General features: G+C 48.2%; 1 protein-coding gene across 1 annotated transcript in view; it reads right to left on the bottom strand.

Annotated features, from left to right (window-relative positions):
* The window catches only part of LOC123770981 (conserved oligomeric Golgi complex subunit 4), a 333,387-nt gene that overhangs the window by 137,286 nt on the left and 172,309 nt on the right, over window positions 1-23,792 (bottom strand). The window contains exons 10-11 of the mRNA XM_045763150.2: window positions 21,726-21,870; window positions 1,000-1,098 (exon numbers count right to left, since the gene is read on the bottom strand). Of these exons, the coding sequence (XP_045619106.1) occupies window positions 1,000-1,098; window positions 21,726-21,870 (244 nt within the window). The remainder of the gene's footprint in view (window positions 1-999; window positions 1,099-21,725; window positions 21,871-23,792) is intronic.

Raw genomic sequence — 23,792 nt, 5'->3', positions numbered from 1 at the left:
TTGCCCACGATTTAAAAAAAAAATAGAGTCTGTTTACAAGAGCCCTGAGAAAGCTGATGTGAACCTCGTGTAGTCGCAGGACTTTTAATTCTCTCGTGGTACCCCCACACATCACGTGATGTGGTGCGCAATTCCACAGCAGTTACTCACCACATCATATGATGTGTTACGCAGTTTAAGGGTTAATAAACAAAATGTTTCCAAACAAAGATCCCAAGAAAACATGTAATCAACAAATGCGCCAAAATACCTGTAATGATGTTTTAATAGCAATGTGCCAAAGCATATGTAGGAAACTAGTAACATTTTTGTGTTATTTTGTATAGATTGATGAAGATTAAGCCACCCAAAAGGTGGCACGGGCATGAATAGCCCGTAAGTGGTGGCTTACGAGTATCAAGAGCTGATACTAGAGATCTGTGGAGGTGCAACTGCACCCTGCGTGACGGGAAATGTCTCCCGTATATTTTGTATAAATAATTGCCCTCTGCTATTGAAAAGTGCTATCACTTCACAGGTAATGGGGTTAATCCCCATTAACTGAACATATTACACATACAAACAGCGTTTGTTTGAAACGTTATGAGTACTGGTGGCTTTAGGTATTGTATGTACTAGCTCTATCTATATAGCTCTATACTTTATGTTTGTAACTATGTACTGTATGTACTTTCCTGAATAAAATTTACTTTACTTTACTTTACAGTTTATTTGAGAATCAAGAAAACAAGGATTTGATTAAAAGAGTTCCCTTGTATTGTAAAGTACATAGAAGGGAAAGGAATTATCAGGAGAGCGCGCCAAGCCATTACGAATATATCTTTTGACCTGATCTTGGAAGAGATCAGGTAAAAGGATTTGGGATAGGACAGGGGTAAGGAATGGTGCCCAGTCACTTGGACATTTGGGAATTGAATGTGGACTTGTATGAAACGAGGCCATTACTCCACCGTCCAGCCCAAGTGGTTGGGTAAAGCAGAAAAGTGAAACTTTACTTACCAAGAATGCTTGTCTTAAAGCATCAGAGTCTGCTGTTGATGAGTTAATTTTTCCAGCCTGAAGAGTTGATTGCAGTGATGACTGCAACACTGTATACGCCTAGAAAAAATTAATAAAAATTCAGTGTTGAATGTAATGAAGTGCTTCTTTCAGGTCATCTACTGAGTATTCCCAAGCCTGCAATGACAAAGCCTTGGAGAATGAACGAGGTTTCTAGACCAATGAACACCTACCAGGGACCACGACCAGAATCTGGTTCCCTAGGAGTAGGAAGGAAGCCTGTGGATCAACATTCACACAAACCAAGAAAAATATCACCAGAAAACCAAAGAGCCCCAAAACAAGCAAATTTTGGACTAATTTAAAACCCTGATATATATACAGAACTGTAATGTGAACAATCGTTACTGCAGGCAAATTCCTGCCAAAATACACCAGCCTGCCAACAGATTGTATCCTATGCAAGCCAGGATTTCAATCAGCCAACCATCCTAGGAGCCAGCTCTCCCATTTCTGTTGGAGAAGAAAGGGGTGGGGATGAGAAGCTACCGAATGGGCCACCAAAAAATCAGTGTGAATGTAATGAAACGCCATTTTCTGGGCGAGACCCGGAGGCTTCCCGGAGCTATCCAGGTTAATATGTAACTATTAGTTTTCTGGCATCAGGCAAAGTGCATGGCGTTCTTGCCCACCGGAGACCATGAGCCAGAACCTGGCCCCCCTCAAAGAGGCACGAGGAGCAATGACCTATAGAAACCCCCGTGTGGTTGGGAGTATTCTGTGTCTGCCATCGACTGGGTCTGGCACCCAGAAAGATAGGTACCCCAAAACAAACCCTTATTCTGGTGAAAATATTGATACCAAAAGTCGAACAAGTGGACAGAACTCCCCAACGAAAATTAGCAAATGAGCATGACGTCACCACGTTGCCGGGCCACTGTCAGCGCAGCTCCCCCCCCGTCTCCGGGAGGGGGATGGAGGCGCCTCAGACCCTCGCGCCCAAGATCCAACCGGCAGTTATTAGGATGGATGTCAAAAACACACATAAAAACAGCTTTCAATGTAATGAAATGCCATTTTCTGGGTGAGCCCCGGAGGCTCCCTGGAGCTTACCAGGCTAATGTATGTTATGTTAGACCAGGACATTAGCTAAGGAGTTCAGACCTACCAGGGACCAGCGCCAGAACCTGGCCCCTTCAAAGAGGTTTCAGGGAGCAATGGCCCTGGAAAACCCCCTTGTGGTTGGGGTATTTCCTTATCTTCTTATTTTCATTTTCATCGACCGGGGTTAGGCACCCAGAAAGGTAGGCATAACAAAACAAACCCACATGGTAAAAAACTAAAACAAAAAAACGAACAGAGAGGTAGAAACTCCCTACAATCCCAAGGAAACAAGCAAACATCACTTTTTACTACAACGCCGATCTTCCACACAGCCCTCCCCGCCCCGAGAGGGGGAGGGGAGAGCCCTGGATCTCACCGCGCCGGCTGCCTAGCATCAGTTCGGAAGCTAAGCTTCAACCAATGCGAAAAAACTGCCGACCGGTGGGAGGGAGGGAGGGATGCCATGGAGCCTCTGGGGCTCACCCAGAAAAATGGCGTTTCATTACATTCAACGCTGGTTTTCTGTGGGGAGCCCCTACAGCTCCCTGGAGCTTCATACCCAAAGAGAAGGAAAAGAAAGGGCTGACCCAGGAGGCGGCCGTCACAAACTCCACAACGCGAAGCCAAGACAACAGGCTGCAACCTGCGACCCAAGGCAACAAGAACGCACAGGAGCAGATGTGCGCATAAAGAATGGGCTGCCAGGAACCTGTGCAACCCTCAAATCCTCACGCTCGAAATGAGCCCTAGACGCCACCAACACAGCAGCGAAAGCTGCAAACAACCGAATAGCACAGGCGCAAGGATAGACCGCAGGCTGGAAGACCTAAAATCTCTGCGGACGACCTGGGAGACCCAAGCCCTGAAACAAGGAACGAGGGGAACGGGATCAACCCAAAGCGCATCCCCGGACACGGTACACAGGTAATGGCAAAAAAGTGCAACTGGACAACACAGGACGCACCCCTGGCCGAACCAATCAAGCATCAATAACCCAAGGACCCCCTCCCCCCAGGTAAGCAGCCATCTCGACCGTAGCCAGAAGGACAGAGAAAGGCTGCAAACATACAAAACTTACCACCAGTACCAAAGAGCAGAAACCTGAACCGAAGGGGATACCACAAACTGAGAAGATAATAGAGCACCCTGATCAAAGACCAGGACGGCTCAAGCGACGCATGAGAAGGCCGGAGGTGAAACAACACGAGAAAGCGTACGGAACGGGGCAGATGTGACGTCCACCCCGAACGCAAGCCGGAGCGGCTCCGCCAGCACTGCACAAAACGAGGCGACAGTAAGAAACATCAAATAACTGTAGTCCTGAAAACCCAAGATAGGACAAGACAACCCGGTCCGAAAGAGAAGATGACCTATGAAGAGAAAGAAAAAGGTGCATAGAAACACCAGCAACATCATACTGTCGCCGAGACAAAGCTCGTAGGTGGGACACCATCAACAAAGCCATCTGATCACCACAGAGATGGTGATACCCTCGTCAAAAAACCAGATGCGAAGAGCCGAGAAGGCCGAAGCAGTCACGTACAGGACCGGTCCAGCCTGCTGAAAGAGGCGGAGCAGCAGGAAAATGCCCCGGGTTCGGACACGTATCAAGCATCATCTGAAAATAAAGCTGGGCCGGCCACCAAAGGACCATGAGGACTACTCTCTTGGGAATGGGCTCCAACCAAGCCAGAACCAGAAGTAACAGCTGGACCGGGAGAAGTGGAACAGGTACCCCCACCTTGACCAGTCCTGCCGAAAGGCATCCACCGTGAAAGCCCCGAAGGTGGGTAAGGGCGCCACATAGATTTTGCGACACCTAGACCACGCCGATTCGAAGACATCCATGGCCAGGAGTTCATACGTCTGGCAGAGCCAACAAAACGAGTCGGCGAGGACTGGCCAATTCGCTAACAGAGGAATGAACCGAGACAGGCTGTCCGCCAGGACGTAGGACACACCCCGAACATTAACCTCACGGTTAGCCAAACCCCGAGGATCCAGCAAACGAGCCACTCGAAGGGACCAACCCTAAAGGCAAATACCTAAGAGAAACCCCGTGATTCCGGCAAAGAACCGCCATAGAACAGTCCGAATGGAGCTGAATTGTAGAGCACCGAGTGACCCAAACCCTCCGAAGCGCAAACCAGACAGCCACGACCTCCAAAACCATGCTGTGAACCTGACGGACGGACAGGTCCCACCATCCCCGACTGACCTGGTGAGCACTGGTCACAACGCCCCAGCCAAGAGATGACCCGTCCGTGAACACATCGAGCAAAGGCTCGGGGAGGTGCCAAGGCACGGAACCCTGAAAACCCCAAAGAGGAATCTAGTGACGCAGCACCAACACAAGATTCCCGAAGAAACGAACCCAACAATTGCAAGAGAGGCGGAAGGGAAGTCTCCGAAGGAACCAAACACATGCCGAAGCCAAACCCGACCCAAAGGGCAGACCAGCACATCGAAGTTCAGACCGCCGCACAACTGCTCGAGCAACAGCTGAGCAACCTGGGACCCCCCCTCATAAACAGCCGAAGACCATAGCCGCAGCAACACTTTTGGAGGGAAGGACAAGGAGCGGCACAAGAACTCTAAACAAGGTCCAGCCAGGTCCGAACCCGGGACGGAAACAGATGGAACAGCCTCCAGATCACCAGGAAACTAAACCCGGCAATCTGGAAAGAAACACGCACTTGGCGAGCAGACAAGCGGACCGACTGGGAGCACACACCAGCCAGTCATCGAAGTAGGCCAGACACCGAATCCCAAGCAGACTCAGACAGGGCTCCAAGATCCGGTAAAGATGCGTAAATACACCACCAAGTGCCAATTACAAACTAGGGAAGGCAACAAAAGCAGCAAGCCTGAAGCCCCACCACCAACTGTGCCAGTCCCGGAAAATTGGAGAGGAACGTGCCAAGAAGTGACCTGGAGGTCTAGGGTCACCATCCAGGCACCCGGCCCCAACAGAAGCCGGACAGGAGGCAACAGTCCTCCAAGGAGGGCATAAAATCCAGGGCGCAGACTGAAGAAGTCCAGAAGAACCGCAGATTCGCCAGGCCTGTGTATGCATAGAGCAGATGGGAACCCCAGAAGGATGGGGCGGATCGACCATGTCCAATGCACCCACTAAGATGACATGACGAAGCGCAGGGGAAGAAGCCCACCCCGCCAGCCCTGAACCCCCCAAAAGGAGAGAAGCCCTCCGCCGCTGCCATCAGACGCTGGAAGACAACCAAAAGCGCCCACTAACCGCGGGACCATGTGAGAATCAACAGAGCATGCTGCTTCCCCAGCACACCGTCAACAGCGAAGGGAACAGAGCCCCTTCCGAAAGAAATTATACATATATATATACACACACATACATATATATTATGTACATATACATACACATACACATGCACCTAAATACACACACACAAGGTGTATTACACACACGTGCATATGCACATACACATGTGCACACACACACACAGTATACACATGTACATGTGTGGGCTACTCAATTTGGAGACGGGACAGAAAAATCAGGAAAGGCGGGGCGTTGCTGTGCTGGTGAAAGAACACCTAAAGGTGAACGAAAGAGTGACTGCCAATCCACAAGAAGTTGACATAATCGCACTAGAGATCTGCCATGAGGATGATAAACTAATGATTATAAATGCATATAGTCCACCGCCAAGCAGCACATGGTCAAAGGAGGAGCTAGATAGTAAACGAGAAGGTCTTATAACAATAATGAGAGACATCATAGCGAGAGCGGATAACGATAGATCACGACTGTTGATAATCGGCGACTTCAACTTGAAATCCATAGACTGGGAAGCATATGAAGCTAAAACAGAAGATTTTTGGACCTGTAAATTTGTAGACCTCATCCTGGAAACATTCTTGTATCAACATGTTTAACAAGCTAAAAGGATGTGGGCAGGGGACGTTCCCTCCATACTAGATTTGATATTTACCAGGAAGGAGGAAGAAATATTTGACATTCAGTACCTTCCTTCCTTGGGTAAAAGTGACCATGTCTTTTTGGGAATAAAGTATGCAATGTGTTATAATCTGGAAGAAAATAAGAAGGTTATCCTGAGGTTATCTTGAGATGATTTCGGGGCTTTTTAGTGTCCCCGCGGCCCGGTCCTCGACCAGGCCTCCACCCCCAGGAAGCAGCCCGTGACAGCTGACTAACACCCAGGTACCTATTTTACTGCTAGGTAACAGGGGCATAGGGTGAAAGAAACTCTGCCCATTGTTTCTCGCCAGCACCCGGGATCGAACCCGGGACCACAGGCTCACAAGTCCAGTGTGCTGTTCGCTCGGCCGACCAGCTCCCTGCAATTGATGCAATTGAAAAACCTGACTTTAGGAGAGGACATTATAGCAACCTTAGAAAAAATTTTAGTGAGTATAATTGGACAGACTTGTTGCTAGGCAAGGAAGTGAATGAGATGTATGTCAAGTTTTGTGAAATATATGATAAAGGCACAAAAAATTTTATACCAAAACAGAGATGCAGAACACATACACCAATCCTGTTGAACCAAACAGGATTGGTTCGACAGAAATTGCAAGAGGGCCAGAGACCAAAAGACAAAAATGGAATCAATACAGGAAGAGGCCAAACCCCCAAACATACCAGCGATACAAAGATGCGAGAAACAACTACACGGCAGTGATTAGAGAGGCAGAAAGAAATTTTGAAAAAGGGATAGCAGACAAATGTAAAACAGAACCAGGTGCATTCTATAAATTCATAAACAACAAATTGCAGGTAAAGGATAATATTCAGAGGTTGAAAATGGGAAACAGATTCACGGAAAATGAAAAGGAAATGTGTGAAACATTAAACGAAAAGTTCCAAAGTGTGTTTGTACAAAATGAAATCTTCAGGGAACCAGACACAATAAGAATTCCAGAGAACAACATAGAGCACATAGAGGTGTCTAGAGACGAAGTGGAAAAAATGCTCAAGGAGCTAAATAAGAACAAAGCAGTTGGTCCAGATGGAGTTTCACCATGGGTTCTGAGAGAATGTGCACCTGAGCTCAGCATTCCACTTCAACTGATTTTTCAGGCATCCCTGTGTGCAAGAGTTGTAGGTGATGTGTGGAAAAAGGCTAACATAGTTCCAATCTACAAAAGTGGAAGCAGGGAAGACCCCCTTAATTATAGACCTGTATCATTGACATGTGTAATAGTCAAAATATTGAAAAAATAATTAAAACTAAATGGATAGAACACCTGGAGAGAAATGATATAGTATCAGACAGACAGTATGGTTTTCGATCTGGAAGATCCAGTGTATCGAATTTACTAAGTTTCTATGATCGAGCAACAGAGATATTACAGGAAAGAGATGGTTGGGTTGACTGCATCTATCTGGACCTAAAAAAGGCTTTCGACAGAGTTTCACGTAAGAGGTTGTTCTGGAAACTGGAAAATATTGGAGGGGTGACAGTTAAGCTTCTAACATGGATGAAAAATTTTCTGACTGATAGAGAAATGAGGGCAGTGATCAGAGGCAATGTATCGGACTGGAGAAATGTCACAAAAGAAGTACCACAGGGTTCAGTTATTGCCCCAGTGATGTTTATTGTCTACATAAATGATCTACCAGTTGGTATACAGAGTTATATGAACATGTTTGCTGATGATGCTAAGATAATAGGAAGGATAAGAAACTTAGATGATTGTCATGCCCTTCAAGATGACCTGGACAAAATAAGGATATGGAGCACCACTTGACAAATGGAATTTAATGTTAATAAATGCCATGTTATGGAATGTGGAATAGGAGAACACAGACCCCACACAACCTATATATATTATGTGAGATATCTTCAAAGAATTCTGATAAAGAAAGAGATCTAGGGGTGGTTCTAGATAGAAAACTATCACCCGAGGACCACATAAAGAATATTGTGCGAGGAACCTATGCCACGCTTTCTAACTTCAGAATTGCTTTCAAATACATGGATAACAATAAACTAAAGAAATTGTTCACAACTTTTGTTAGGCCAAAGCTAGAATATGCAGCGGTTGTGTGGTGCCCATATCTTAAGAAGCACATCAACAAACTGGAAAAGGTGCAAAGACATGCTACTAAGTGGCTCCCAGAACTGAAGGGCAAGAGCTATGAGGAAGGTTAGAGGCATTAAATATGCCAAAACTAGAAGACAGAAGAAAAAGAGGTGATATGGTCACTACATACAAAATAGTAACAGGAATTGATAAAATCGATAAGGAAGATTTCCTGAGACCTGGAACTTTAAGAACAAGAGGTCACAGATATAAACTAGCTAAACACAGATGCCAAAGAAATATAAGAAAATTCACTTTCGCAAACAGAGTGGTAGACGGTTGGAATAAGTTAGGTGAGGTGGTGGTGGAGGCCAAGACCGTCAGTAGTTTCAAAGCATTATATGACAAAGAGTGCTGGGAAGACGGGACACCACGAGCGTAGCTCCCATCCTGTAACTACACTTGGGTAATTACACTTAGGTAATTACACACCCACATACACGTGAAAAGAAAATTACAAGCCGCCGACCAGTGGGCAGAGAGCACCACGCCGGCCAGGCGAAGAAGGCACAAAACTGCATCAAAAGGCCCACCTCGACAACAAAACCCCAAAGTCCCAGCACGACCACAACACATGACAAGACCCAAAAAGATCAGTCTGCAAGCCAGGAAGACCCCAGAACCCTAGAAGGCAGAACCGGGTCACACACGAGGAAACAAAGCACCCTGAACCCACAAAGGGGGCCCAAGAGGAAGAAACCTCCGGAACGACACCAAAGAACCCAAAGGAACCCAGAATCGAACCAGGGGGAGTCCAAACTATCACATTTGCCGGCGGAGATACACCACAGAAAGGCTTAGCACAGCCCCCAGACAGAACCCCCAGGGAAATGGTCAAAACAGACCGAAAACAGAGGGACAAGGTGTGGGAGCAAGCATAACAGACAGGGAAACTGAGCCCAAACCCTAGGGCCCAGACCCAAAACAGACAAAACGGAAAACCCGGTGTAAAATCAACTCTCAAACGTTCCCAGAGGAACAGAAAATGGGCAGAAAACACCAGAAAAGCAAATAAACGACAAAAGGGGAATAAAACCCCTGAAAAAGGTGAAAAAACTCACCCAAGACGCTTGCTCGCACACCCAGGAACATGTAAACAAACCGCAACGCCGCCCTGGTGGCCACGCCTGGAAACCGGCAGAAGAAAATGGCTACCAGAACAGAGGGCTGTGACCGACGCAAAAGATATGAAAACATGCCAGCAAAAGTGGGAAGCAAGCAGACTGGATGGGCGAAAAACTCTGGCCAGAAGCAGAAAACCCAGGCAGGGGCAAACCGCCCCAGAACTGCTAGCAGGCCTCCCCCACAGCCCCGGGAACTCGCAACAGTGGCCCCAGGGCAGAGCCCTCCTCCAAGCGCTCCGCCCTTAAAGAAAAGGAAGAGTCCATGGGAAAGGCAGCAAGAAAGGGCCGCTGGTAAGACCCAGAAGCCTTGGCAGGAGGAACAGGTTCGAAAATCTCCATCCCCCAACCCGAACGGGGCAGCCCCGAAACCGCCTGAGTCTCGGCCCCAACTAAACCTCGCCCCGACCCCCACACCCGCAAACGGTCTGTGGCCGGGAACAGGGAGGGAAAGGGGCGAACAGCACCTAACCAAAACGGGGCGGCCCCGGGGCATCTGAGTGGGAAACCAACCTAGCATGTTGCAGCAACCTAACCTAGCTTGCTACACAGATGCCGCCTGTACTCTGAACAGTAATAACATTAGGGGAGTACTGGAGAACAAGCAGAGAATATCTATCGCAAGACTCTGGGTCAAGGTGTCAGTGACCCAACAAGCAACATGACGGATGTAAAAGTGGCGACTGTCACCCGGAGACAAGGGCACAGCAACCAACGATCCCATGCAAGACAGGTTGAAACCCGGAAGACACATTCAATGGTCCAATGAGCCCTGACAGGGGTTTCCAGGACCCGTAGGGTAACAACTACGGGAAGCCCAGGCAAGGTGTTGCTAACGGGTTATGAAACCCAAAAATAACAAGGAGGTAGAGGACAACACTGACCCGGGGTTTTCCCCTCGCTTTGTGCGAGTTCGAGAGTTGCTCTGTCCCCTTGTCTCAGGGTGACTCACTGTTTTGCCTCTGCTGCCTGTGGGGTCGGTGCTACCTTTGACCCGGAGCCCTGCGAGTTTTGTTGCTTGTTTGTGGCTTGCTTACCCAGTCTTATGCTGACCATGTGGGTGCAGGCAGAAAAACTGGGGCAGCCGCAAAAAAATACCAAGGAAGGGAGCCAACTGGCAGACTCATACAACACGGCTGGAGGAACAGGCTCGAATGCCCCCCTTCGCTACCCCGGAAGGGGAATTCCCCGAGACTGCCCGAGTCTCAAAACCATCGAAACCCTGGCCCGGTAAGCCCACCATCGAGCCCACAGACGGTAAAGACCCGGATGCAGGGAGAAAAGGGGAGGGGGGAGGAACAGACTAGACCGCAGCAGGGGAAAGACAAGGCGGCGTGGAAAGAAACCGAAGAGACCAACAACCCCCAAGCCCCATCACTAAAATGAGGCAGCCTCGGGGCTTCTGGGGAGCAAACAACCTAGAGCGTTGCTGATATGCTAATGTCAGACTTTGGCATCAGTCATGTGAATGGAGTTCTAGGGCTGGAGTTCTGAGGTGGCCAGAACCTGGCCACCTCAGAGAGGCAAGGGGAGCAATGGCCTATAGAAACCCCCGTGTGGTTGGAAGCATTCTATGTCTGCCATCAACCGGGTCAAGCATCCAGAAAGGTAAGCATTCCAAAACAAACCCCTATTTTGGTTAAAATTGCTACCTAAAGCCGAACTAGCGGATAGAACTCCCCAACAGAAAACAAGCAAACTAGTATGACGTCACACGTCACCGCGCCACTGTCTGCGCAGCTCCCCCCTCCTGGGGAGGGGGAAGGGGGAGCCCCAGACCTCCCACGCCTGCTATCTACCCATCAGTTCTTCGGCTGATGCTATAGGCACCGGTTATGTGCTCCGGCTCCAGTAATTGTTTCAGCACTGTACCTAGAGTGTGGTGTGTCTTCTAGGTGGTGCGTGAGCCGGGAGTGTCTCCAGTACTCGGGCTGCATGTGCCTAGGGTTCCCTTCCCTAGGTGCCCTGTAAGTACTGCCCTTGGGGCTTGGGGCCACCTTCCACAAGTTCCTTGGGTCCTGCCGCTGGTAGGCCGTTTACTGCTTGGTTTTCGGCAGCTCTTTGTGTGTTTGGGTGTTCTGTCTCCCTTGTTTGCCTTAGGGTAAGGGGCAGTTTTGCACTGGTGGGGCACAGGGTACTGTGCAGCTTGTCTTTACCAATCATGGCGGCCGGCTCTGTTCCGCTTGGGTACGCTGTCCTCTTGCGGGGTTTTCTTTTTCTTTTTGTTTATCTACCTGGTGGGGGGGTCTGCCTTCGTTCTTGCCCCTTGTGTCCCTTGTGTTTTGAGTATTTTCGGGTGGTACCCCCCTGCTAGGTCCCCGTGAGTGTACATGTCCCGGGGGTTCAGCTCTTAGAAAGTTGTTTGGTAGCTTTGGGCGCCGGTTAGCAGTTCCCTGCCTGGGATTACCTGAGCGCAAGTCCTCTTATAGTAAACACTCAGGACCTTGGGAAACCCCTGGGGGCGCGTGGGTCCGATAAATGTGACCCCAGAATCCCCCCCTCGCTTCCAGCAAGTTTGAGGGTTGCTCTCATCCTTTATCTCTGGGTGACTCTCTGTTTTGCCTCCGTCTGCTGCCTGTGGGGTCGGTGACACCTTCGACCCGGAGTCCTGCGAGTTTTGTTGCTCGTTTTGGGTTGGTTACCCAGTTGTGCTGTCTAAGCGGGTGCGGGCAGCAGAGGAGTTGCTCTTTGAGCCTTGGTGGTGGCAACGCTCTCGTGGTTTACTCCCAGGGAGCCCCGGGGCTGCCCCGTTTTGGTTCGTGTTGGGACTTCAGGGTGTTGGTTGCTTCGGTTCCTTCCACGCCCCCTTGTCTTTCCCCCTGGATCCCCCTCCCTGCCTGCATCCGGTTCCTTACCGTCTGTAGGATCGGGGAGGGGTTTGATGGTGTTGAGACTCGGGCAGTCTCGGGGAATTCCCCTTCCGGGGTAGTGACGGGGGCATTGATCCTGTTCCTCAAGCCGTGTTGTAAGAGTCTGCCAGTGGGCTCCCTTCCTTAGTGTTTTCGCAGCTGCCCTGGTTTTCTGGTACGGCCGGGGCTTTGGGGGGACGGCTCGGCCCCGGGGCCTGTCGTGTCGGTTCCCTGGGCTGACTTGGGGGGCCCTTAGCCCCGTAGGACCCCGTGGGGGTTTTTCTCCCCCTCTAGGCAGGGCTTGTGGTTATGCAGAGTGGGGTTTTTCCTCCCCACTCACCGTACGTGCTGTTGGGCATCAGCCCCTCCCCGGGCTCGGTTCCTTGGCCTTTGAGTCGGTTGGTTCCGTCCTGTGGGTGGATGCTTCCCCCCCCCCATTTTTGGGACAGTGTCTTCGTCGTGTTTCCCAGTTCTTGGGGTTCTACGTGACTTCTGGTCTCAGGTGTGCCTGTGCCTTTGTGTGCCTTCGGGAGCTAGTGTTGGCTTCTGTGTTCTCGAGGGTTCGGGAAGGTTTTCGCTACTTCCCGCATTATTGGAATGTCTGTCGGCTCCTCGTCCGGGTCGCCGTTTTGGGCTACTTGAAGCCAGGTTGGGCTGCTTGTGGCCAGTGGCCCGGTTGGGCTACTTGTGGCCTGGCTGGGCTACTTGTGGCCCTGTTGGGCTACTTGTGGGCCAGTTGGGCTACTTGTGGGCCGGTTGGGCTACTTGTGGCCCGGTTGGGTACCTTTTTGGGTTCTGTCTTCGCTTCATTGGCTGGTTTTGTTGTTTCTGCTTCCTCTTTTGGCTACTTTTCTAGTGCGGTAGTCCTGGTTGGCGCCTTACCACAGAGCGGGTTGTGCAGTTCGGCCTGCATGTCATGCGCATGCGCCGTGGAGTTTGTTTTGGTCTGGGCGGTGTGTTTCAGTGCTGGTGTTTTGCGCCCTTTTTTCTCAGGTGCTTCGCCTCTCGCTCTTCTCCCTTGCTGCGGTATGTGCCCCTTTGGTCTGGGGGTGTCCTGGTTTCCAGCTGTGGGGAGGACACCGAGGTTTTCCCTGTGTCATGGGTGTGGGCCGCCTCCTTCGCCTCTACCTTGCTCTCCTGTGGGTCCGGCTCTGGTGTCTTCACCTGGCAGTGCTCCCAGGATCTTCTGGGCACAGTTGAGTCGTGTCACATTCATGCCTCCGTTCGACAGGTGAGTTTCTGCAGTCTGGCGTCTTTTGGCCGGGCGTTGGATGCGGAGATGTTTATATACCTGTCTTTATTTAGGTATATTTTGTATGACTGAGACCGTTCGCACACCAGTGACTGTCCCTTTCTCAACCCTTCCATTCCCACTCCTGTGCATGTCCAACCCATGCTAGAGTCACTCAGGGGACCCACCTTTTTTCGTGTTATGAGGTGTGTGGGTTGTGGTGCTGGTTATGTACTCACCTGGTAGGGCTCTCCTGGTTGTGCTTGCAGAGTTTGAGCTCTGGCTCTTGGGTCCCGCCTATCTGGAAGAACTTGCGGGATAGTACCAGTCGAGTGCAGTGGTGCTATAGGCACAATCGGGGAACACTGTACAACCATCAGAGGTCTGCGGTTGTTACACGTCCTACCTACGAGCATCAAGCGGGGTTCTCCGCCGTCAGTCGCCTGGTGTGCAGGTTTCTGGGCCTGCTGGGTTCTGTCGTGTCTCTGTTGGCCCTGTCTGGGGTCTGCCTGCTCCGTTCTCTGCCTTTGCAGAACAGTTGCTATTTAAATGTTGCATGTTGTGGTGGTGCCTGTTGCTGCTGCTGCACGTGTGCATTGGTGACGTGTTTCGCGGTGGCGTGTCCTTCTTCCTGTGTCTGGTTGTGGTGTGGCACTTTGCGGCTGTTTTGTGTTTAGGGTTTGCGTATGGGGGTTTGCTTGTTGTTTTTCGTGGTCTTCGGGCCCCTGGCTTGGCCCTCTCGTGTGCGTGGTTTTTTTCTGTCCCTACCTGATTGTCTTCCCCTGGTTGTTTTCCTGTTTTTTTTTTGTGCTTCAGCTCTTTCATCCTGCCTCTCCCCAGTCGTTTTCCTGGCATCTCCTTTGGTCAGTTTCCACCGCTTCATTTTCTTGAGCGTTCTCTTGTTTCCTCCTCTGCAGCAGGGGTGTTCGGCGTGTGTTCCTTGGCTTCTTGGGCGTTTTTTCGGCCTGTGTCCTGTGGTGTGCTCCTTTGTCTCGGTCTGTTGCAGTTGCTCGTACCCCTTGGTTCGGGTACTGTTCTGGCGGCAACCCTTCCGCCTTCTTTGGTTTCCTAGCAAGCCCTGCCGGTTGGTTTTTCAGGGTCTTGCGATGGCTCGCGTCAGACCCGTCGTTTTTGAACCCCTGGCGGGCTTGCTTGCTTTGGGGAGTTTTCTGTTCGGCAGACGTTCCATCTCCTTGTGCTGCTTGGGTTTCGGTAGTCGAGCCCGAGATCTTCCAGTGGCTCCGCCTTTTCCTGGGCTCGGAGAGGCCTTGTCGGGGCTGCTTACGTTCTGCCTCGTGGTCTCGCCTCCAGGGGGTGGTCGGGTGGCATCGTGGTACGTGTCCCACCTGCGTACTTCTCTTGGTGGCAGTATGGGGTATTTTGGCGGTCCTTCCTTTTCCTGTCCCTTCTTAGGTGGCTACTCTAGTTAGCATCAGCTTGGTTTTCTGGTGGGGGTTGGGTGCCGTCGTCTTGCCGCATACTGTCGCCTCTTTCGTGCGGCGCTGGCGGAGCCACTTCGGCTTGCTTTCGGTGTTGGTGTTGCTTTTGCACCGTTAGTAAGCTGTCTCGTGCATCGTTTCACCTCCGGCCTGTTCGTGCGCCGCTTGCACCGTCCTGGTCTCTGGTCAGCGTGCTCTGTCTTCTTCTCGGTTGGTAGGCCCCCTTCTGTTGCGGTTTGTTTTTTCGTCGGCTCTTTTTCCTTTTGGCATTTGCCTCTGGGGGTCGGGTCGCTGAGTTTTCTTGCTCCTTCGGTTTTAGCGTTTTGGTTGTTCGGTGGCAGCAGTCTCCATCTTTTCTGGCGCAGGGTGGGGCTGCTGCATTCTGGAGGGGTCCTTGTTTTGTTGGTGCTTGGTTGGTCGGGCCGGGGGTGTGTCGTGTTTTGTGTTCAGTAATTACCTAAGTGTAATTACCTAAGTGTAGTTACAGGATGAGAGCTACGCTCGTGGTGTCCCGTCTTCCCAGCACTCTTTGTCATATAACGCTTTGAAACTACTGACGGTCTTGGCCTCCACCACCTTCTCACTTAACTTGTTCCAACCGTCTACCACTCTATTTGCGAAGGTGAATTTTCTTATATTTCTTCGGCATCTGTGTTTAGCTAGTTTAAATCTATGGCCTCTTGTTCTTGAAGTTCCAGGTCTCAGGAAGTCTTCCCTGTCGATTTTATCAATTCCTGTTACTATTTTGTACGTAGTGATCATATCACCTCTTTTTCTTCTGTCTTCTAGTTTTGGCATATTTAATGCTTCTAACCTCTCCTCGTAGCTCTTGCCCTTCAGTTCTGGGAGCCACTTAGTAGCATGTCTTTGCACCTTTTCCAGTTTGTTGATGTGCTTCTTAAGATATGGGCACCACACAACAGCTGCATATTCTAGCTTTGGCCTAACAAAAGTCATGAACAACTTCTTTAGTATATCGCCATCCATGTATTTAAATGCAATTCTGAAGTTAGAAAGCATTGCATAGGCTCCTTGCACAATATTCTTAATGTGGTCCTCAGGTGATAGTTTTCTATCTAGAACCACTCCTAGATCTCTTTCTTTATCAGAATTCTTTAAAGATTTCTCACATAATATATAGGTTGTGTGGGGTCTATGTTCTCCTATTCCACATTCCATAACATGACATTTATTAACATTAAATTCCATTTGCCAAGTGGTGCTCCATATACTTATTTTGTCCAGGTCTTCTTGAAGGGCATGACAATCATCTAAATTTCTTATCCTTCCTATTATCTTAGCATCATCAGCAAACATGTTCATATAATTCTGTATACCAACTGGTAGATCATTTATGTACACAATAAACATCACTGGTGCAAGAACTGAACCCTGTGGTACTCCACTTGTGACATTTCTCCATTCCGATACATTGCCTCTGATTACTGCCCTCATTTTTCTATCAGTCAGAAAATTTTTCATCCATGATAGAAGCTTACCTGTCACCCCTCCAATATTTTCCAGTTTCCAGAACAACCTCTTATGTGGAACTCTGTCGAAAGCCTTTTTTAGGTCCAGATAGATGCAGTCAACCCAGCCATCTCTTTCCTGTAATATCTCTGTGGCCCGATCATAGAAACTGAGTAAATTCGATACACAGGATCTTCCTGATCGAAAACCATACTGTCTGTCTGATATTATATCATTTCTCTCCAGGTGTTCTACCCATTTAGTTTTGATTAGCTTTTCCAATACTTTCACTATTACACTTGTCAATGATACAGGTCTATAATTGAGGGGGTCTTCCCTGCTGCCACTTTTGTAGATTGGAACTATGTTAGCCTGTTTCCACACGTCTGCTACGATTCCTGTACACAGGGATGCCTGAAAGATCAGGTGAAGTGGAATGCTGAGCTCAGATGCACATTCTCTCAGAACCCATGGTGAAACGCCATCTGGGCCAGCTGCTTTGTTCCTCCCGAGCTCCTTTAGCATATTTTCCACTTCATCTCTAGACACCTCTATCCGCTCTATGTTGTTCTCTGGAATTCTTATTGTGTCTGGTTCTCTGAAGATTTCATTTTGTACAAACACACTTTGGAACTTTTCATTTAAGGTTTCACACATTTCCTTTTCATTTTCCGTGAATCTGTTTCCCATTTCCAACCTCTGGATATTATCCTTTACCTGCAATTTGTTGTTTATGAATTTGTAGAATAGGCCCGGTTCTGTTTTACATTTATCTGCTATCCCTTTTTCAAAATTTCTTTCTGCCTCTCTCCTTACTGCTGTATAATTGTTTCTCGCATCTTTGTATCGCTGGTATGTTTGGGGGTTTGGCCTCTTCCTATACTGATTCCATTTTTGTGTCTTTTGGTCTCTTGCCCTCTCACAATTTCTGTCGAACCAATCCTGTTTTCTGGTCCTGCATCTCTGTTTTGGTATAAATTTTTTTGTGCCTTTATCATATATTTCACAAAACTTGCCATACATCTCATTCACTTCCTTGCCTAGCATCAAGTCTGTCCAATTATACTCACTAAAAAAATTTCTAAGGTCACCATAATGTCCTCTCCTGAAGTCTGGTTTTTCAACTGCTTCAACCTCCTTATTTTCTTCCAGCTTATAACGCATTGCATACTTTATTCCCAAAAAGACATGGTCACTTTTACCCAAGGGAGGAAGGTACTGAATGTCAAATATCTCTTCCTCCTTCCTGGTAAATATCAAATCTAGCATGGAGGGAACGTCCCCTTCCCTCATCCTCGTAGCTTGTTTAACATGTTGATACAAGAATGTTTCCAGGATGAGGTCTACAAATTTACAGGTCCAAAAATCTTCTGTTTTAGCTTCATATGCTTCCCAGTCTATGGATTTCAAGTTGAAGTCACCGACTATCAACAGTCGTGATCTATCGTTATCCGCTCTCGCTATAATCTCTCTCATTATTGTTATAAGACCTTCACGTTTACTATCTAGCTCCTCCTTTGACCATGTGCTGCTTGGCGGTGGACTATATGCATTTATCATCATTAGTTTATCATCCTCATAGCAGATCTCTAGTGCTATTATGTCAACTTCTTGTGGATTGGCAGTCATTATTTCCTTCACCTTTAGGTGTTCTTTTACCAGCACAGCAACGCCACCGCCTTTCCTAATTTTTCTGTCCCGTCTCCAAATTGAGTAGCCCCTTGGGAATATGACCTCATTTAAAATTACATCTTCAAGTTTTGTCTCCGTGAGTGCAACAATGTCTGGTGTCTGCAGCTGTATTACATCACTTAACTCCAGTATCTTCGATCTCACTCCATCTATGTTGGTGTATGCAATCTTCAGGAACTTGTTCCCCCTCTCCTTATTCTTCACTCCCCCTCTCTCTATTGATTTTGTTGGTTTGCCTTTATGTACCACTTTACTGGTTTGCCTACCCCTATCACTTTGTAGAAAAAAGAATTTATTTCTTCTTCATTCCTGCTCTCATTTAAATGTTTTGCCTCGGCGAGGTTCAGTTTCAGCTTCTCTCTATCTTCTTTTGAAAGATCTCGTCTTAACGACCACCCTTTCCCATCCTCATCCCTTTGCAATTTTCTAGCATTCCTTAGTACTTCTTCCATCTGTTTGGCACCGTTTAGGGTGATCCTCAAAGGTCGATCTTTCCCTTTTACGTACCTGCCTATTCTCCTGTAGTCGCACACATTCTCTCTGTTTGTAAGACCTTCCACGAGGCCAACAATTTTATCTACTACTTTAGCTTCTTCTACAGCTCTTTCTGACCTAGATGTTATCGCCTTTTCTTTGCAGCCAAAAATGATCAGGGACTTACTCCGATCAACTGTGTTTTGCACCAACTTCGGGTTAGATGCCAATTCTTTCCTCACTTCTAGCCTAATGTTTGTTTTATCTTGGTTGCTGCAGTGTTTGACTTGCTTTACTGCTTCTTCTATTTTTTCCTTCTCCTTGGCCACTTGTGCATAAGTGAGTTGCATATCTTTCTTGCACTGTTCTATTCCCTGTGTAACTTCCTCCATCTGTGCTGACAAAAGCTGTTTCTCCTGTTGAATTTCCTTGCCTAACCTATTGTAGTCATTTATGTTTAAATTTACTTTAACTTCTTCCAAAGCTATTTTTAAGAGTTTATTTTCTTCTTCCATGGCTTTGCAATTTGTTTCCAATTGATTCTTATCCTTGCGCAAGTCTTTCACTAAACCCTCAAGACATAAAACTTTGCTATTCAAATGGTCATTACTTTCTTTCAATTTACTAATTATTTCTACATGAGAGTTCACTATAGTATCTAAATTTACCAACTTGTTATGTAGACTACTAATATCAATGCTTTCTTCATTGAATCCCTCAAAATCAAGCTCTGTTTTGTTTTTCCCCTTGCCAGTGGCCATCTTGAATGTTCTTCTCTGCACTGTAAACACTAGGGCAACTTTTTCTCATCCGATTCTTCACTTCCCTTAGCACTTTCCTGTTATCTCACCTATTTTTCAAGAGCACTATACCTTTATGTTCTGTGGGACACCACTCACTACCATCAACCTGTACTACAATACTTAGGATTGTTGAAATATGCTGGAGCTCCTCTGCTGCAAGTGTTGACCCTAGGGGTGTCACCAGTGGCGGCCCTCCGCTGTTTGCATGCCACGGCATCTGTGTCCGGGGCGCGTTTTGCGTTGATCAGGTTCTGTTCTTCCCGGTTCACGGGTGATGGTGTCCCGGGTTGTCAGCCGTGTTCTTGCGGCTCAGTTACCTGTGTTCTTCCCTCATGCCCGTGGCGTTCGTGGCTTCGCTGCCGTCTGAGTGACGTGTCCTTGCTGTCATTCAGGCGTGGCTCTTTGGTGTTCGTACGGGGGCTTGCTGCTTGTTCTCGTGTTGTTCCCGGGACTTTTCGGGGCTGTGGTGCCTTGGGTTGGCGTTTTGCTGTCGGTTGTCTCGCTTCCATGGGGGGTACGTGGTGTCCGCCTCCCGGTTCCGTCCCTTTGACCTTCCTCTGTGGGTAGTTAGCTCCGGGGAGCCGATGGGGCTCCCCCCAGAAAACCAGCGTTGAATGTAATGAAACGCCATTTTCTGGGTGAGACCCGGAGGCTCCCCGGCAATCCTCCCTCCCTCCGGTCGGCGGTTTTTGCGTGTTTTGACATCCAGCCTCAGAACTGATGGGTGGATAGCCGGCGTGGGAGGTCTGGGGCTCCCTCTTCCCCCTCCCGGGGAGAGGGAAGCTGTGCAGACAGCGGCGCTTTGACATGTGATGTCATACTAGTTTGCTTGTTTTCTGTTGGGGAGTTCTATCCGCTAGTTCGGCTTTAGGTAGCAATTTTAACCAGAATAGGGGTTTGTTTTGGAATGCTTACCTTTCTGGATGCTTGACCCGGTCGATGGCAGACATAGAATGCTTCCAACCACACGGGGGTTTCTATAGGCCATTGCTTCCCTTGCCTCTCTGAGGGGGCCAGGTTCTGGCCGTGGTCCCCGGTAGGCCCTAGAACTCCATACACATGACTGATGCCAAAGTCTGACATTAGCATATCAGCCTGGTAAAGCTCCGGGGAGCCTCCGGGTCTCACCCAGAAAATGGAGTTTCATTACATTCAACACTGGTTTTATTTAATTCAAATATTTTTTGCTACCAGGTCCCCAATATGTACGGGCTAGAGTGCAAGTGGGAGAAATGCATAATAATTTACACTATGAAAATATTTAAAGGACTGGTTCCTTCACTCAGAAATAACACCACATGAGACCAGAAGGCATAGCAGGATGTGCAAAACAGCCCCACTGAAAAGAAGAGGTACAATAGGCACGCTGAGAGAGGACTCAAACAACATCAATGGCCCAGGGCTTTTCAACACTTCCCCTACACATGCGGGGCATAACTGGTCGACCTCTCTCAGTGCTCACCTAGTTGTACTCACCTAGTTGTGTTTGCGGGGGTTGAGCTCTGGCTCTTTGGTCCCGCCTCTCAACTGTCAATCAACTGGCGTACAGATTCCTGAGCCTATTGGGCTCTATCATTGTTCATAAGAGAATACAGTGTTCATAAGAGAACGCGACAGGCACCTTCAACGGATACCCGATACACCAGGCTGCAATTCGTACATCAAGCTGCAAGCCGCTGTACTGAACAGCCTGGTTGATCAGACCAGCATCCAGTAGGCCTGGTCAGAGAGCGCACATCGGGATGTTGATCCTCGGAATCATCATCATATAGTAAGAGGTAGGTGGGTTATTTGATGCAGAGGAGATAGATAAGAGGGCTGGATCAATAAACTGCATGACAGTACAGACACCACAGCCACCAAGTCTGACTGGAAGAGTGGCTTGTTTCCATGGGCCATTGAGAGGAAGACTGACAACTTTGCTAATATGGTCTTCAGCAAAAGGTCATACTCTTCAAGCTTTGGTAAGTTGTAACAAGTTGTAAGATTGGATGCACCTCAAAAAGTCGGTTAGTCTGGGAAGGAATATACACTCCGTGTACAGATCAAATGCACCATGAGTACCTATGTCACCAATCCTATTTTCTATCCTTTTAGGTCAATGATTCTCTTTCCAAGGATCTCATCAATGGCATTTGGTCACTGACGAGCTCCAAGGAGGCTGATTACGTGAACTACATACACGATGGCTTTTACTCGATTTATGATGTTTGAGTTATGCAGCAGTGGGGTTGTACTGTGGATGAGTGCTGGAGTGTGGTAGTCATAGTTTATGATATACTCAATGTTGTCATATGAATTATATAATAACATTTTTAACTTTATTTCTGTACAGAGGTTAATAACAGTAACCATCTTTCACTATATAATTTTTCTACAGGTAATGATAATGAATGTCATTTATTATAGTAACTTGAAATAAATGGCAAGGAACATAAAAACCAAAAGACACTAACCTGGTTAAAGTCAAGATAACCCTGAGCAGGAAACCCTTTGCGGAGAGTCAGTTTAAATCCTTCGGCCAGTTGTGTCTCAATGAGTGTGACAGAATGGTTCAGCATAGCACACACCCCATCTACACTGTTGGATGCTATTGCCCGCCTGATTACCAATAATTATCATTCATTATCTACATAATTTATATGCTTTCACAGAATTCCCAATATAATTATAACAATATTACTATTGCACTATGATATCACATTAATGTGATGTATCAAAGAGGAAATCAGTAGGAGCCACAAAGAGAATTTGAACCTGCACACCAAGTACTTCCAAGTATGTGCCCTAGACCACAAAGCATTATATGACAAAGAGTGCTGGGAAGTCGGGACACCACGAGCGTAGCTCTCATCTTGTAACTACACTTAGGTAATTACACTTAGGTAATTACTACATTTATTAATTACCTAATTACCTTCCTTCTTGAGGTAATCATTTTGAGATGATTTCAGGACTTAGCATCCCCGAATAAGGGGACGACCATGCTTCCTTTTTGTTACACACCTCCAGGAAGCAGCCTGTAGCACCTGTCTAACTCCCAGGAACCTATTTACTGCTAGGTGAACATTCACATCAGAGTGAAAGAAACTCTGCCTATTTGTTTCCGCCTCCACCGGGGATGGAACCTGGAACCTCAGGACTATGAATACCGAGCGCTGTCCACTCAGCTGTCAGGTAACATTACCTTAGGTAATTACTACACCACAACATGGTAAAAGCAATGCAACCTGAGATTCAAACAAATCCTCTAGTGTAGCACTTTTAAACCCTTTTACACCCGTGGATCGACGAAAACAGGAGAACAATTTTGCAGACCGGCTGATGACTAAGACAGAAAAACCAAATATAGATAGTATTTTATTTATTATATCTAATGTCATAAAATTTACATTTTTAATGTGACATCTGCTGCTGCTTCTTTGTTAGAAAATTTGATATATGTGACTGCAGCATTGTTTCTGAGAGAAGAAGAGCTGCATTAACATCCATTAAATTTCTCTCTTTGGTTTTTATTACTGACATGGCTGAAAAAAACCAGCGTTGAATGTAATGAAACGCCATTTTCTGGGTGAGTCCCGGAGGCTCCCCGGAGCTATCCCAGGCTGATATGCTAATGTCAGACTTTGGCATCAGTCATGTGTATGGAGTTCTTAGGCCTACCAGAGACCACGGCCAAAACCAGGCCCCCTCAGAGAGGCAAGGGGAGCAATGGCCTATAGAAGCCCACGTGTAGTTGGAAGCATTCTATGTCTGCCATCGACCGGAACAGGCACCCAGAAAGGTAAGCGCCTCAAAACAAACCCCTATTCTGGTTAAAATTGCTACCAAAAGCCGAACTAGTGGATAGAACTCCCCAACAGAAAACAAGCAAACTAGTGTGACATCACACGCCACCGCGCCGCTGTCTTCGCAGCTCCCCCCCTTCCCGGGAGGGGGAAGGGGGAGCCCCAGACCCTCCACGCCGGCTACCCACACCTCAGTTCTTGAGGCTGGATGTCAAAAATGCGAAAAAATCGCCGACTGGAGGGAGGGATGCCGGGGAGCCTCCGGGACTCATCCAGAAAATGGCGTTTCATTACATTCAATGCTGGTTTTTTGGGGGAGCCCCATCGCCTCCCCGGAGCTAACTACCTACAGATGGAAAAAAAGGGACTTACCCGGGAGGTGGTCGTCGCTCACTCCTCAACTCGAAGCCGAGACAATTGGCTACAACCGCCGACCCAAAGCAACACAGGCCCGACGGGGCCCAGGGACATTCACAAGGTAACGAGCAGCCAGGACCCTGTTCGACCGCCAAAATCCCCACGCCCAAATATCAGACCAAGACATATACCCAAAGACGGCAGCAAGAGCTGCGAATTTACGAACGTCATGGGCATGGGGATAGACCGCAGGCTGGCTGGACTTAATAACCCTGCGGACGACCTGGGAGACCTGAACCCGCGAACAGGGAAGAAGGGAAACCGGATCAACCCACAGCGCGTCCCCGGACACAGAAGCCGTGGCGCGCAAATAACGGC

Source organism: Procambarus clarkii, chromosome 65, assembly GCF_040958095.1.
Source record: "Procambarus clarkii isolate CNS0578487 chromosome 65, FALCON_Pclarkii_2.0, whole genome shotgun sequence".
NCBI classification, from domain to species: domain Eukaryota; kingdom Metazoa; phylum Arthropoda; class Malacostraca; order Decapoda; family Cambaridae; genus Procambarus; species Procambarus clarkii.
Note: the sequence above shows the minus strand (reverse complement) of the source record. Positions and strands in the feature narration are given on the sequence as shown.